Genomic DNA, 15,137 nt, shown 5'->3' with positions numbered 1-15,137 from the left:
GCTGTAATGTATATCAGAACACCGAGTCTCATTGAAATGACAAGCAAATGCCAAGTGGTAGTGTAATTTTATTGTTATTTGCATAATACATTCTGTTTCAAACCAAGTCCAACCCTGGTGCCTCGGTTCTCACATTTACAGAGTAATCAGAATAACTGCTTAATGTGACCACTCAGGATTTGTTCTTCTTGCTATCTCTTGCGCTTTCTCTGTTATCTCTAATCCGCTGTGCTGCCTGGGATGAACAAAATTCTTTTTCAATTTAACTACGAAAGGTAATGATGGCACAGACTTTCTATATCATGAAATTACCAAACCATATTTACAAATATGTGACATGACACTTCCAATCTCACCAGCCAGTTTAGGGTTAATGTACCAGTGTCATAAAATAACATCACATATCAAGAATGATAAATGTTGTTACGTTAACATTCAGATAAGACTTAAACATTCTGCATTTCATTTAGTTAATCTATAGTCATCAACAATTTTATTTTAAACATGTACAAATTCTGTTCAAATAAAAATGCAGATTACAGTCAAGCCTATTCTGAAATGTAAAAAAAAAACATTCATCTTATACAATTTTTTCTTGCCAACAAATGGTTTTAATATCAACAACTCAGTAGAATTAATCAAATGAAAAGGTCCAAAAAGAATTCAAAGATAGTGAGTGATCAAATATCACACTCAGATATAATACTTGAGTGTCAAATAGCCATGAAAGCACGTAGTTCGTGACTTCCTAAATTGAGCAATGCACATAAATCTGACCTTTATGTACCATCCACGTGACCTTTAACCCTGAGGTCGGAAGCTACTTTCAAACTTTTAAACAATGCATATCTTTAACTGTAATTGGGTGTAAGAGCACTCAACCGTTATATACAGAGGAGCACAAGATCCCTTTGTTAATGTTTAAAGTGATCATTGAGAAATCCAAAAATAAACAGCCAATATAGATGACTGATAAATAAAAAAAATAGAAAACAACCTTTAGGGCAAATGTAAATAATGCAGCATAGTTCACTGTAATTTTTAAGAGACAAATTAAAATGTCAAAATCTTTTAAATGGTCTGTGCCTAGAGAATGGAGTTAACTAACTTGGTTAATATCATTGGGACTAATTTGGCAATTAACTAAATCGATAATTCATTCTACTTGGATTAATTCAAATTGTATTTTTATAAGCAAGTGAAAAGTTTTCCTACTTAAGGATGGACCAAATTTGTATTCTGGGTACAAAACAAACAAAAAAAGAACAGTGAAATAGGTTTAGTAACATCGATAACAAAACCATCTTTATCAACACAAAAAAATATTTTACATTCTTTTGAGGTTTATATTACTAGAGGTCACACTTGTTTTTAAAAAAAAAAAAAAAAAAAAAAAAAAAAAGGGCCCAAGAGTTGTACAATACCGGGGAAGAGCATGAATCAACAAGGCTTTTCTCTCTAAAACTTTTAAACAGTAATGATACCAGTTCACTACATACATTTCTTATGTTTTTGGTCAATAATGATCTACTAAAAAGATTAGCGTATATGCCACTTACCAAACCGATTGAAGAATGCAGTTTTTTGGCATCGTAAACCATATTACAGGATATGTTATAATTGTTTTTTTTTTTCCTAATTTTAAGAATACTTCACTTGTATGTTATGACTATGGAGTTCTGTTTTAACCACATGCTTGTTATCATTTCAGCCTTCAACCAGAGGAAAAAAAAACTTCACATTTACACTTTTTTTTAATATAAGAGTGAATTTTCAAAAATGTGGAATTATAACAATTGTTTTTAATATATATTCCCTACGGGTGTTGCCATAGGGCACATGCATAACAACAAAAAACAGTGCAGAGGACGAATTGAGAAACTGGAGGATGACAGTTTTTGATAAAATTTTCTTAGCTCACATCCAGGTTTATAAATGAGAAGCTTTCACACAATAGTTGAGATCAGGAGTGAACGATTGCATACATGCATACATGTAAGTTAAGTGAGCCATGGGTGACCTTCATATCGGAACATATATATGTTATGGAGCAATGAAATGATTCATGGAGGTCAATGCTTCCAAATGAAGTCTGCTTTTGTGTGGGTGAGGTACATAGGATTGTGAGGGAGAACAGTGTGAGGTTCCTATGTATATACACTGTGGTTTAGAAGCGAATGAAGGTAGCGTCAATCTGGCGTACAGTGGGCAGTGACAGCATGATCTTTCGCCGGTATTGTGGATCCTTTTGCAGTGGGTTTCTTTCCAGATAGACCGTCTCCAGAGACTTAGCATTCTTCAGCTCATCAAGATCTGACCAGTTATCTATCTGGTTGTCATTCATCTGCGATGGGAAGAAGTCACACAGCAGAGAAATCAGGGTTTTTCTTTTGATTGGAGAGTTGGACCTACTAACAGGTCAGTTCATTTGGTGGCCTGTATAGGAATTTCATAAATATGTTGACCAATTTAGAAAAAAAGGCTGTATCAACCCTTATAATATAAAACATCTAAACTTAAACCCAAGGTCTCCAACCCCATGCAGAAAATAAGACAGCACTGAGCAGCTCCTTCAGCGGCAGACTCCTTCACCCCAAGAGTGTGAAGGAGAGATTCCACAGGTCCTTCCTGCCAGCTGCTGTTTGACTATTTAAGTCAAAAAGTTTGATAACTTTTCTTGCACTGTCCACTTTCTGCTGTGTGTGGTTGAAATTTCCCCATCATGGGACGATTAAAGGAATATTCTATTCTAAATTTCAAACAGCCATCTCATTGGACCACTAATTTTTTTAAAGTTGCTATGTGGTTGACTAAAGGCTGAGATGTCAAACTCCAAAAAACTTTTTTTCAAATTAATATAAAAACAACACAAAAGTAAGTCAGTCCTAAAAGATAGTAGGTGGATAAATCAACTAAAGGAACATGATACAGCAAAATTTCCAATAGCAGAAGTGGGTGTCAAAGCAACTTCATGCAGCAGCCTCCTTTTGCCCGTAGGGGCATTTTAGTAAGCACCTTTACATAACTTTGACCATGAATGTAATAGGTCATTGAACAGAGAGTCAAAGCAATTTTATGAATTACTTTTTGTAAAACTATCTTAGTTCTCATATAGTGCAAGAAAAAAAAAAATTCTATGGTATCCACACTTACATTTTGTACTGTGATGTTGCAATCTAAACAGAAATACTGGTGAATGAACATCAACTCAGTCTTTTCTTAGTTGTTCAATATTATCTAGTGCACAGCCCTTTGAAACCACAAGATGTGAAAGCGCTTTGTAACTTTATAACATTCACCATTTATTGTGAAGACTGTAAATCTGGTGTAGCAATTACCAAATAATAGATGGACAAACTTCCTTGTTAAATGATACATATTAAGATTGCTTTTCATACCCAGAACTCCTGCAAATCAGTCAGATGGCTGATGTTTTCAATTTTCTTCACTCGATTGGCTGCAATGTCAAGGGTAGTGAGCTTTTTCTAGAAGAGAAAAACGTGTTTAAATGTATTTTTGTTGTTGCATCTACTCACAGTTAATTGGTTGGCCACTCAAAAATGTACTGTTGAATTTTTGTTACTCACATTGTTTTCCAAGCCCTCGATGACCTCTATACCATTGTGGCTGAGATAGAGTTCTCTCAAGTTGACAAGGTTCTGAAGACCCTCAATCTTGGTAATTCGGTTACTCTGAAATATATGCACATTTAAGTTTTTTTTTTTTGCCCAATTGCATTTTTCATATTGGATTTTGCCTTTTTACAAAACCAATAATTTTAGATGCTGATTCATGTTGATACCTGAATGCTTAAGACGGTCAGGTTGTGTAATCCCTCCAAATTCTGAAGCTTGGTTATTTTATTGGTACCAAGAAATAAACTTTGCAAAGATGATAGGTTATCCAGGTTCTCAATGACCTGTCAACATTACACAACAAATGTAACACTTTTAAACCAAATATTTCATAGCAAGAGTTTATGTTGTCTTTCTTCATTCACATTGTTCTTTCATAGGAAATCCATTTTGCGCATGTGCAGTTTCAGAAATTTTCATCGTCTTACCCGGATGCGGTTGGAGCCCAGCTCTAGCATCTCCAGGTTTGTTAAGTGTTCTAAGTTGGCAATACTGCTAATTTTATTGTGAAGCAAAAACAGTTTCTTGAGCTGAGTCAGTTGCTCCAAACCCTCCGCCTTCCTTAAAATGTTGAAGGACACATCAAGCTGCCTGTGGATTGAATAATGCGGTTATTAAGTCAAGTATATTTAGTTCATAGGACAATTACAATTTTAATTAATTCAACCTAAATACCACAACAGTGTTATTGTTGATTTAGAAAAGAAATTGAGAAAGATTTAGAGAGAAATCAACAACTGCCTCAACATCCATAAAATGTGAATTAAATAAAATTTGATCAATTCAACACATTAAACTGAAAGAACAACAGTAATTATGTCCTCATTGAATAATGGCAAAATTAACAGATCTGTTGAAAATAATATTCATGAAAACTATGAAAACTTCACCCAGTCAGCTTACAGTCAGTTTCAGACTTACTCCAACTCAGTGAGTTTGTGCAGGTTCTCCAGTTTGCGGATTTGATTGTCATAGAGATCTAGTTCTCGCAGTGCACTTAAACTGTCAAGGTTTTCTATCTTTTTGATGAGATTCTGTCGTAAGGAGAGTGTCTGTGGAAAAAGATGTCAGAATAAAAGCAAATAATTTACTCAACCACAAATCAGACTCATTTTTCAGGTAAAGAGAAAAAGTCAGTTATAATTCAGTTGCTTACTTTAGCCTTCTGTAGCACTTCCAATCCTTCAATCTTTCCTATACGGCAGTGAACCAGATCAACATCCTAAAAAGACAACAGACAGGTACAGATGAGGCGCATCTAGAAGTAATGGCAGCCAATTTTTGGCTTCTTACTTGCGGTCACTTAAACAGTTCAAATTAAGTTGATGTTATTTCATCCGTCCAGTATCATTCCAGCTGACTTGATTCAATAAAATATTTTAAAACTATAAAAGATTTCAGGGGAAAAAAAAGCAGAAGATTTTGGCATTTGTTAAGAAGTTAAAGCTCATTTTTAAACAGGGGTATACCGCCAAAAAGTTTGCAGATATAATTCCCCTTCCTGTTGTCGAATCTATTAATTGTGGAGAAAATGCAACCACAGCAGTAGTGACAGGTAAAAACTGTGTCAATAGCAGTAAGAACATTCGCTCACCTCTTCCTCGGGGTCCAAGGTTATGGTGTCCATGTCAACAGGAGATTCCTCTGTGTCTTGGATAAGAACAAGACAAAGTAAACAGTAAACCCACAAAAGGCTTGTTGTAAATAAGCCAAGAAAAGAGTTGTGTAGTGATTGACATTGAGGGTCACTAATGTAGCTAGATCAAATGCAGATAAAATCCAGACTGGCAAAATGAGGTTCCATACAGTGCTTGGGATGTAACAATTTACTTGTGTTTGGGGGCTGACTGGGATCCACGTCGCCATTGATGCTCTTCCTCCTCGTGTCATCGTCACCTGACTCTTCAGATTCACCCCGTCGATCAACTACGATTCAAATAAAAGAATAGCCAAGAGTGATTTCAAATTCAGTCACAGGGCTTTGATTAAGGACTAATTTTAGCTTTCGGAGTTGTAACATATTGCATAAGCCAGGTGTGCCGATGCCACTGGGGGGACCGGGGAACATCTTGTAGAGCATCCAACCTCTGTTTGGCTGTCACCAGGTTAAATCAAATTAGTACAAGTGAGGGAACACTGGGATTAGATCCTAGATTCATAGCTGTGAATAAAATAACATCTGCATTTCTGCAAAAACCAACGTCAAGCTAGCTTCATACAGAGGTACTATACTGGCTAAACAAACACACCGCATTTGCTTGATGGGTCACTAGCTGACTGGACTGCCGTGAATATATTTATGACGTTGTATTTTATTTTAAAAATAAATGAAGTATTTATCTTAGTTAAATTAACACACCCTGGACATCAAATGTCAGCGTACATAGAGACTGCGGATTTACGTGAGCATTAACTAAATAACACCAGCTACCGTAAAGGAGTCTTGTTGTTAGCATGTTAGCTAGCAAGCCAGGAAATGACTGCTTAGAAACGAGAAGGGCAAGTCCTTGGTTTGCTCCTATAAACCTTGAACCCACCAACATAAACAAATGACGTGCTACCCAACTAAATCCGCAAAAAATCTACTCACCTTCCATTTCTTGAAGCTCTCCAACAGACAGGGAAGCCATGTTTTCTGTAAATACTCCTGGCAACCGGTCATCCAATCCACGGTTGGTGTTTAACGCAGATCGGCCACAAGAGGGCGCTTGAGTTACACAGAAATCAACCACAGGCGTCCAAACAAACTCGATATACATGAGTGTTATTTGTACTTCGTTTTTTAAGTTTTGTTATTTTTAATAACGAATACAGTCATAAGTGCACTTATTTTTTTTAAGTGAAATATTTTTGCTCCAGTTTTTACATGTGGCATTTACGATTAACATAACATCGGTTAGAAAATCAAGATTTAAAGTGTTTATTGTCACATGTACAGTACAGAAACGCATTTCCCTGTACAGTGAAATTCCTAATTTGTTGCATTTGGATATGTGCTGATAAGAAGAGTGCAAATATTATTATAAATATGATTATAGATATGAGCATATGAGCGGAGGGGAGGAGTGTGAACAGTCCAAGTTGGGGGTGGGCTTGGTCCTTGGCAATGGAATGAAGCAGTCCTCCTGTGGACTCTACAGTTGTAGATGCTCTGCAGAGAAGGCAGTGGGGTTCTGGTGATCCTATCTGTAGTCTTCACCACTCGCTGCAGGCATCTGCGGTCCAGAGCAGCGGTGCTCCCGGACCACACAGTGATGCAGCTGGTCAGGATGCTCTCAACAATACAGCTGTAGAAGTTGCTGAGGATCTTCGGTGACATGCCGAACCTCCTCAGCCTCCTCAGGAAGTACTGTTGAGCCCTTTTGACCGTCTGTGTGGTGTTGAGGGACCGGGTGAGGTCCTCGCTTATGTGGACACCCAGTTATTTGAAGCTGCTCATCTTCTCAATCTCAAGACCTTGGAGGAACAGTGGCTGATGAGGTCCCCTCTTCTTCCTTATGTCCACTACCATCTCCTTTGTCTTGACCTTGTTGAGGGTGAGGTTGTTGTCCTCACACCACTTCACCAGACTGGCCACCTCCGTCCTGTTGGCTGCTTTGTTTGTGCTTGTGATGTGTCCTATCACTGCAGTGTTGTCTGCGAACTTCAGGATGCTGATGTCCTCATGGGAGGCGACAGTTGTGGGGGAACAGGGGGTGAGGACACATCCCTGAGGAGTGTCCGTGTTCATGATGATGCTTGCTGAGGTCCTGTTACCTACCCTGACAGACTGGGGTCTGCCAGTCAGGAAGTTCAGGAGCCAGTCACAGGGGGTGGGGTGCAGGCCAAGGGTGGGGGTTTGTGGGGTATGACAGTGTTGACTGCAGAGCTGTAGTCCACAAAGAGCAGCCTTGATGTCGTAGTCTTTGTTTTCTAGGTGGGAGAGGGAGTAGTGGAGGGTGGCAGCTATGGTTTCTGAAGTGGACCTGGTGGACCTGTTGGACCTAGACCAAATAGTAGAGGGTTTGGGGTTCCCAGGATGTTGTTCTGAATGTGGGCCAGCACCACTCTCTCGAAGCCCTTCATGATGATCGAAGCAAGTGCTCCTGGCCTTTAGTCATTCGAGCAGTTGAGTGGGCTCCTCTTGGGGAGGGGGACAATGGTTGTGTTCTTGAGGCAGGTGGGGACGGTGCTCTGGCTGGGGGAGAGATTGAAGATAGCGGTGAGAACATCAGCCAGCCCACTGGCACAAACTCTGAGGACCCGCCCTGGGATGTTGTCCGGTCCGTCTGTCTTGCAGGGGTTGATCCTTCTCAACACTCGGCATTCCTGGTCTGATGATACTGTTCGGAGAGAGGAGGAGTGGGAGGGGGGTTGGAGTTCCTATCGTGTGTGTTACTCACCTCTGCGCTGTGGTTGGGGTTCTTGAAGCGGGTGTAGATGATGTTGAGGTCGTCTGGCAGGCTGTCTGCGGAGATGCCAATGCTGGTGGTGGACTTGTAGTCCGTGATGTGCTGCAGGCCTTGCCACATCCGCCCAGGATCAGCACTGGAGGCGAAGCCATCCAGCTTCTCTCTGTACTGCCTCTTGGCTGTTCTGATGGCCTTCCTCAGCCTGTACTTAGCAGCTTTGTGCTCCGTCTCATTGCCAGACCTAAACGCGTGAGAGCGGGCACGCAGCATATGGCGTATCTGACTGTTCAGCCAAGGCATCTGGGTGGGGAACTTCCTGACTCGTACGGTGGGCACGATGTTATCAACACAAGTGCCGTTGTACCCAGTCACATATTCAGCGTACTCCTGTATGCTGACAGAAGAGTCCTCCGGAGTGTAACTATTGTAAATAATTGCAAATTATTCAGCACCGCTCAAAATGTCATGAAGGAGCTAAACCATAAGGAAACCCTGTTAAAATTGACAAATTCCTCTGCTATTAATGGTCAAAAAATTTGTTCAAATAGATTACCCCCACCGTGTACATTTCTGAAAAAAAAGAACATCACTCAAATTATCTTATCCTTTAGCATTGTCCAAACTTTATGAGCTGTTACCCTAAAAAGTGATCATTTTCAAATATTGGTCATCAAGTTGTTTCCGGTTTAATTCCTTAGAAAACTTCAATATAGATATTCTATTTATTTTCAAACCTGGGGTATCCTCCCTATAGTACTAGTGAATAGTTGACATACCTACCTAGAACTACATGCCCCTTAGCTTGTAGTTACAGAGATAACAGTGTTCTCTGTCTGTGTCATTAAATGAAAACTTGGTTGAAATCTATAGATAAGTCAATATGAAAATTTTAAACTGTTCTGTAGTGATATTGCTGCCAAGATATCCATGCCTTATCTAATTCAATGTTGTATGAGTCTAACATTGATAAGCCATTAGGAAATATTAGTGACAAGATTTATCCATACAGATGATTAAGTGAGATAATCTAGGAGAAGAGATGCATTCTTTTCAGAGCCATTTTTTTTCCCAGAGCTAATTCTTTAGCTTACAAGAATTGTCTTTTTCATTTTTCTAAAATGTATCAAATTTCCGTTAAGTACATTAACTTCACCAGCCTGCAGGAACAGACAGTAAATCAGTGAAATGTTGGTTTAAATTTAAGTTCAATGTTAATATAGAACACAAGAAGGAGCTGCAGAGTATAGCACTGTATTTATATGTCATTTTAGCCACAATTGAGTTTATAATTTTAGCCAAAATTAATCTTATCGGTGTCAGGCTCACCATCTAAAACCAAACAGCATGCATGCAATTGTTGGAATTTTAATTTGCTACAAAATACCTAAATATGTCCAACAATTTCATCCAGTCTCTATTTAAAAATATCTGATCCGCCTGACATTCAGTTCATCCAATAGTAAGGAGATTGTGCTGGAAACAAAACAAAAACAAGACGGACCGAACAGGAACTGAACAGAAAGACTAAACTCAATTACAGGACCTACTTGACTTTATGAAATGGTACATCTGCACAGTAACGGCAAGAACAGAAAATTAAAGACAAATGAAACCGGAAACATAATAATCAAAAACTCTGGAATTGGGAAAAATGGGTGTGAAAAAAAAGCAAAATGCCTCCAATCAACAGACATAGTTGCTGGATCCAGTGCTGCAGAAACACAGCTGCAGTATCACTGCCACATTTGTCACAGCGGATATAAACAAATAAAAGTTTCATATCAGCAACATCCCATGTCAGTTTCTTCCTGCTGCTCTGCTGTGTCATTGCACAACCAGCACGCCGGTGCAATGTTTACATCTATTTAAAGTTGCTTTGGACTCAGCCTGGATATCAATAGCTATTTATGATGACACTTCTGTGAGTTGTAAACTTTGTCAAATTTTCCATTTTTTCAATTCAGGTGTTCTGGGTCATATATGTGGAATTCTCCTTGACTTTTACATTGTGAATATCTGATCTGTTCAGAAATGTAAAACTGGTTATTCTACAAAGTAAACCCCCCAACATGCTATGGGCAAAATAAACACATTGAAACTTTAACATGAAGAAGTAAATGATAAACCAAAAGTGAGGAAGGTCAATTGGGATGACAGTATCAACTCACACTGTGTTTATACACCTTGTGCTCGGAAGAACATTAATGATATTTCCTCTTAATATGATGAAGGAATCTTTTTTTTTAACATATTTGAAGTCAATGTTGAGATTTTCACTTTGTCTGAAATTAAAAAAAAAAAAAAAAAATCCAAGAAGTAATTTCCCCAAAACGCAGTGATAAAAATAAATAAATAGTATACGTGAAGCGGTATTGCGAATTACTTATTATGCTGGTTACATAGTTCTATGTGCTCAGCAAGTCCTGCGACGAGCGTGTCTTAAAGTAGCCAAAGTAAGGGTTGAACGAAAAGCCAAATCCGATCTTGTTATATTATTAATATGAGTGCATGGCAATACTTTGCATTCACAACATTCCCTAACATCGGGGTCATTGTATACTTACTTGTCACTGGCAACTTTCGCACATTTCGTACGCGCACGTCTCGCCTATATGCAACTGGTCTCACCCTCCGTGCGGTTTGTTGCCTCTGCGATTGCGTGTGCAACGCGCCGCCCGCCCACACAACCGCGACTGGTCGTGAGTTGTTGGTTTTTTTTTTAAATTGATTTATCCCCTCCCTCCATCATTTAGCAAGACGAGTTATCAATCTCCGAAGGTATTGCCACATATTTTCAACTTTGGAGAACCAGAGACTTCGATAGGAAGGCAGCGTCCAGCCCCGGATGTCACTGTCTAAAGTGGGCTGGTTAAATGTTTGCAGGCTGTAACATATTCTTGCCCGGTGAGAGATTTGGAAAGGTTGGTTCCCTGACCACCAACTTACAAGCTTCGGAGCTAAACATTGCCCATGATGCGTTTTCTTAGCCTTTTTGTGCTGTTTTTGTGGCATCCATCAAGAGCATTTTCCAGCTTTCCCGGCAGAGTAGGTAAGAAAGTTTAAATTCCCGTCGGTCACATTTCTTGTATCCTGTATTTATTTGTATACGCTCGCTGCTGCCGAAGTTGCTGGTCATAAAAGACAGATAAACGAAAATAAAAAGTTTCTCTTGTCCCTTTTAAAAATCTGGAAGTATTTTGGAAACATTGACCAAAAACACATGACACTACAAATCGACATAAATTAAATCAAACTGGCTGTGGGAAGGGAGGAAAGAGTGTATAAACAATTAAATTTGACCCCAGTCCTGAATTAGTGGTTTCATTTTACCTTTCTTTTCATTATTAATCTATGTTTTTCATATGGAATGGCAGATAAATGTGAAAATACATTTGGTACATTTATTTCACAGAAGTTTCATTTTAACAAGTCATGTGTGACCCTATGTTGTGACTCCTGTTTTTGGAAAACCTCTCCATGTCTTCAGATGTCACTATAATCCAGATGCAGCAGCTGGTCATGGCGGGTACCCAGCAGGTTAGGGAGCAGGTCCTTTGTAACGGAGTCTCTTTTACCAATTCAAGTGTGGAAGTGACAGGTATTATCCAAAGTATGTCACCGGATTCACTTCCCCTAATGCTTATGACTGACAAGCTGATAGCTGTACAGAGTAAGAGAATCTTCATATTCTACCAGGCATATCCACGTCTTTACTCCGGTCCAATCTCAATGTTTTGTTTGTTGATCACTTTTATGGTATTTTGTAGAAAACCACACTATCCTTCGGTCTCGTGATTGCATACTAGAGGGATCTGATTTGCACTGGACAGACCGCGTCTTCTATGACGGACAGGTCTACCTCACCCTGGACAAAAATGATGACTGGTCAGCACTCGTACCACAAGCTATGTCCCTCAAGGTGATGTGGGACAATGCAACATTGCAAACAAGGAATGAGAGGGTCCGTCTTCAGGAGGGATGCATAAATCTGATGAAAGAATTAAGGCTTTCTCAACAACAACCAGGTATATATTCTACAAAAAATTTTGTACTCTGATCTAGCATTGTCAGCCATAAAGTGTCAAGTTGAGGTGGTTATTAAGCTCCTCTTTCACTGTCATCATATGCGATATATTGTGATGACATATTATTGTACATTGGACACCAGCACCGAGACATTACTATTATTATATGTGGTTATTTGTGCTGTATTTCTAAATTGACTAAGGTTAAAAGCTATAATGTGCTTTAGACAATCTGTATTAATGCAAAGTTATTACTTTTAATCATAACCACAACTGTGAATATTACTTGAAGTAGCCCTATTTTGCTTCTCGCTGCAGTATAACTTGATGCTTTCTGGGAGAAATGTAACACAAGATTACATTTCTCTAAATGATACTCTATTTTTTTTTTAAAAATCAGCTCGAACATAGTTGCAATACAAGACCCAAGATCATGTTAAAAAAAATACCTATTCAAATCTATCATTTGTACAAGGCAATTTAATGCAGTCGCTGGAATGGAAAGTTTTTTTGTGTTTATGGGATTAAATAATATGGAAGGCTGCTGGTAGCTGTGATTTGCATGGCAGCTTATGACATGTAGATGTAAGTCACATGATACAAATTCAGCTGAAAAAGAGGATAATACTATAGTAAATGATGAGTTTGCCCTGTGCTAAAGATGCTTTACACTAACATGCTGGCCTTCTGACTTGTGACATCATAGTTCCAATATTTTTCTAAGTTCCAGGGATTCCTTTGCCTCAGTTTCTGATCCCATTCTTGGCAGTCCTTGTCTTTACTGGGCTAACAATAATAAGCCTTCTCCTCTCTAAAAACTGCAGTGAGTATATGAAATTCTTAATTTGAATTATTTATTATTGTTAACTCTGCTGTCTGTGTTAAAAGCTGTATTGTAAGTAGTAGCTTGATATTAGAAAAGAAAGGAAAACAGAAACCTGCACTGTCACATGACCCTGGAGTCTTGTAGTCATGAAGGAATATACAAGTCATGTGTTTTGTCTCTCACCCTCTGCTTAGGTTTGAAGCAGCAAGGAGGTAAGAAAACAACACTCCAGCCTTTCTGGACTTGCAGTTACATTTCTTGTCATAGGCTGATAGAAAATCAAAAATAATAATAAATTAACTATTCTTAACAAGTCAACCACTGAATGTGTGTCTTTTATGGTTGAAGTAAACTTGAGGAAAGTCAGAGACACAGGGGAAGGCGGTATCAGCTCAAAACAAATGATTTAATGACTAAAAGTCGAGAAGATGTGATATCCAAGACCTTCCAGGCCAGACAGATAGTAGCTTAAAATCTCGGCGCGTGTTGTATTAATCTGTTTTTTTTTCTTGTAGGTGTCATTGGCTCGGTCATACATTATCCCAAGGACTTGGCAGAAATGGCACCAGAGACCAAAGGCTTTAATTATTATGCGTTGTAATTCAATGCTGTGGACGACTGCTAAGCGCCCTGACTCTTTCATTGCCTTCTTTGACTTCTTTGACATTGCCTTAAAGAATGTATCCCAACAGTTGTGATGGTAAAAACAGTATACAGTAATGAACCACCACACTGTTGTATGCACCTTCTCTTGCATGTTTCCGTCTTAACACAGGTAATGTATGTTATTTAATAGCTTTCACATTTAGAGAAGAGTAAAAATAAAATTGCCCACCACCTGTTGAAATTAATGAGCATTTATTTATACTAAAATTAACTATAAGACACTGAAACAGCCCTGCCCTTAAGATTAGGGTGCTTATTGTAAGTATTTAACTAGCCCCTGTACCCCTGTTAATTTTTGATTATTTCCCTGTTTGTCTTCGCAGATTATAATTGTCTCTAAAAATACTCTCACTGGGGTCATTTATTGCTTATTATTTGGCTAGATCAGATATTTCCAGCCACTGAAGAGTAACCATTTGATATTTGAATATATTTTTCCTAATGTGTATTCATGTAAAATTGTGATGTTATGTTACAGATATTTCTATTGGATGATTGTCACTCTGTTTTAAAGTTATTTAAAAATAGAAAATGCTTTAAATTTTTTCTGTTACAAAAACACAAATGTTTCACTAACATTAAACATGTTACCAAAAGAATTCCCAGTGTTGTAACATTATAGCAGTGAGGAAAATTTAAAAGCTGTTCAAAAAACTGACTTCAGCATACTTTTTTGCTATGTAGGTATTTGGATTTAGTATTGTAGTATGTTTTTATTCTTTTGTATAATGTTATGAGACCGCTAAGTATGTGGTTTGATATCTCTGTTTTAACAGTGACATGATATTCTCACACTGGCATGTAAATAATCTCCATTACTTTCTCAGAAAATGTTTCTGTAGACCGGTGTCTTCCCTGAATGTAATCCTGAAAAAAAACATCCTGTTTAATGTTATATGCATTCCCATTCATAAATGTTTAAGGCCAGAAACATTTTCAGGAAGACATTTTTTTAAAATATATAGATATATCCGCTGAAATAGTCATCCAAAACAGCCAGTGCGTGAAAGATTAATTATGCAAGCAGATTTTTGGTTCAGCATCCAATAATAGCTTACTACAAGTAGGTAGACTTCCCATGTGGGAAGTGCAATTAGGATTCATGAAGGCATTTACTAGTCATATACAAGGCAAAAATATATGGTGTTATCGCACTGAATGCAACATTAAGTAATGTGAGATCAATGAATACATAAGATTTTATCATTTTAGAAAGCACTCTCGTTTTCTATTAGGTATAATACTTTGTATTTCGGTGACTCTTAAAATACAGATGAAGACAAGTCACCGGATGCTCATAGAACCTCAGTTGTGTTTTTTTTGGTCCACCTCCCAAATCAGGGCTACAAGGCCGGAGAGTAACTGATCCAAACTGAACCACCTTCTTAACACAATAGTTTTGTGTCAATTATTGTGGTTTCTACATCGCTAAGTCAGAATAATATTGATGTGTATGTACTGTTTACATTCAAGTGGTAAAACACTTTCTAGCTGTTAAACCCAGATAGTTATTCATAAATATGTCCTTAAATAACTGAGGTTTAATTTACTTTATTTATTCTTGATTTATTTAAGGATATGCAGTTTCAGTTGT

The 15,137-nt window shown here is 38.1% G+C and overlaps 3 protein-coding genes across 6 annotated transcripts; 1 reads left to right on the top strand and 2 right to left on the bottom strand.

Annotated features, from left to right (window-relative positions):
* Nucleotides 1-48: 48 nt before the first annotated feature.
* Nucleotides 49-6,315, bottom strand: ppp1r7 (protein phosphatase 1, regulatory (inhibitor) subunit 7). The gene is made up of 10 exons (XM_086171951.1): nucleotides 6,226-6,315; nucleotides 5,466-5,561; nucleotides 5,230-5,285; nucleotides 4,792-4,857; nucleotides 4,557-4,687; nucleotides 4,064-4,226; nucleotides 3,803-3,919; nucleotides 3,588-3,692; nucleotides 3,399-3,485; nucleotides 49-2,344 (listed from the first exon to the last, which is right to left on the bottom strand). Exons 1-10 carry the CDS (start codon nucleotides 6,263-6,265, stop codon nucleotides 2,168-2,170), a joined length of 1,038 nt encoding a protein of 345 aa, XP_086028077.1. The 5' UTR covers nucleotides 6,266-6,315; the 3' UTR covers nucleotides 49-2,167.
* Nucleotides 6,316-6,413: 98 nt separating this feature from the next.
* Nucleotides 6,414-10,680, bottom strand: LOC147218843 (uncharacterized). Of its 3 annotated transcripts, none has more exons than XM_086172552.1 (3): nucleotides 10,591-10,680; nucleotides 8,018-8,447; nucleotides 6,414-7,957 (listed from the first exon to the last, which is right to left on the bottom strand). In XM_086172552.1, exons 2-3 carry the CDS (start codon nucleotides 8,324-8,326, stop codon nucleotides 7,928-7,930), a joined length of 339 nt encoding a protein of 112 aa, XP_086028678.1. In that variant the 5' UTR covers nucleotides 8,327-8,447; nucleotides 10,591-10,680; the 3' UTR covers nucleotides 6,414-7,927. The 3 variants fall into 3 exon arrangements, with proteins under 3 accessions (XP_086028678.1, XP_086028676.1, XP_086028677.1); XM_086172550.1 differs by having other exon boundaries at nucleotides 6,414-7,812; nucleotides 10,591-10,670; XM_086172551.1 differs by lacking the exon at nucleotides 10,591-10,680 and having other exon boundaries at nucleotides 6,414-7,812; nucleotides 8,018-8,924.
* On the top strand, nucleotides 9,879-14,565 carry LOC147218842 (uncharacterized). Of its 2 annotated transcripts, XM_086172549.1 has the most exons (7): nucleotides 9,879-9,947; nucleotides 10,910-11,075; nucleotides 11,514-11,696; nucleotides 11,794-12,051; nucleotides 12,776-12,874; nucleotides 13,072-13,089; nucleotides 13,393-14,565. In XM_086172549.1, exons 2-7 carry the CDS (start codon nucleotides 10,997-10,999, stop codon nucleotides 13,476-13,478), a joined length of 723 nt encoding a protein of 240 aa, XP_086028675.1. In that variant the 5' UTR covers nucleotides 9,879-9,947; nucleotides 10,910-10,996; the 3' UTR covers nucleotides 13,479-14,565. The 2 variants fall into 2 exon arrangements, with proteins under 2 accessions (XP_086028675.1, XP_086028674.1); XM_086172548.1 differs by lacking the exon at nucleotides 9,879-9,947 and having other exon boundaries at nucleotides 10,842-11,075.
* Nucleotides 14,566-15,137: the final 572 nt, after the last annotated feature.

This window comes from Fistularia commersonii, chromosome 25 (assembly GCF_037954325.1).
Source record: "Fistularia commersonii isolate RoL2024-O1a breed Wild chromosome 25, RoL_Fcom_v1.0, whole genome shotgun sequence".
In the NCBI taxonomy this organism is placed as follows: domain Eukaryota; kingdom Metazoa; phylum Chordata; class Actinopteri; order Syngnathiformes; family Fistulariidae; genus Fistularia; species Fistularia commersonii.
This window is presented reverse-complemented; position numbering and strand designations above follow the sequence as displayed.

Coding starts and splice junctions, on each gene's coding strand:
- ppp1r7 (XM_086171951.1), bottom strand. CDS start 6,265: ATGGCTTCCCTGTCTGTTGGAGAGCTTCAAGAAATGGAAG. Junction 5,562..6,225: donor AGAGCTTCAAGAAATGGAAG/GTGAGTAGATTT, acceptor TTTGAATCGTAG/TTGATCGACGGGGTGAATCT. Junction 5,286..5,465: donor CAGTCAGCCCCCAAACACAA/GTAAATTGTTAC, acceptor TTCTTATCCAAG/ACACAGAGGAATCTCCTGTT.
- LOC147218843 (XM_086172550.1), bottom strand. CDS start 8,326: ATGCCTTGGCTGAACAGTCAGATACGCCATATGCTGCGTGCCCGCTCT. Junction 7,813..8,017: donor ACCCCAACCACAGCGCAGAG/GTGAGTAACACA, acceptor TCTCTCCCCCAG/CCAGAGCACCGTCCCCACCT.
- LOC147218842 (XM_086172549.1), top strand. CDS start 10,997: ATGATGCGTTTTCTTAGCCTTTTTGTGCTGTTTTTGTGGCATCCATCA. Junction 11,697..11,793: donor CAAGCTGATAGCTGTACAGA/GTAAGAGAATCT, acceptor GGTATTTTGTAG/AAAACCACACTATCCTTCGG. Junction 12,052..12,775: donor GCTTTCTCAACAACAACCAG/GTATATATTCTA, acceptor TATTTTTCTAAG/TTCCAGGGATTCCTTTGCCT.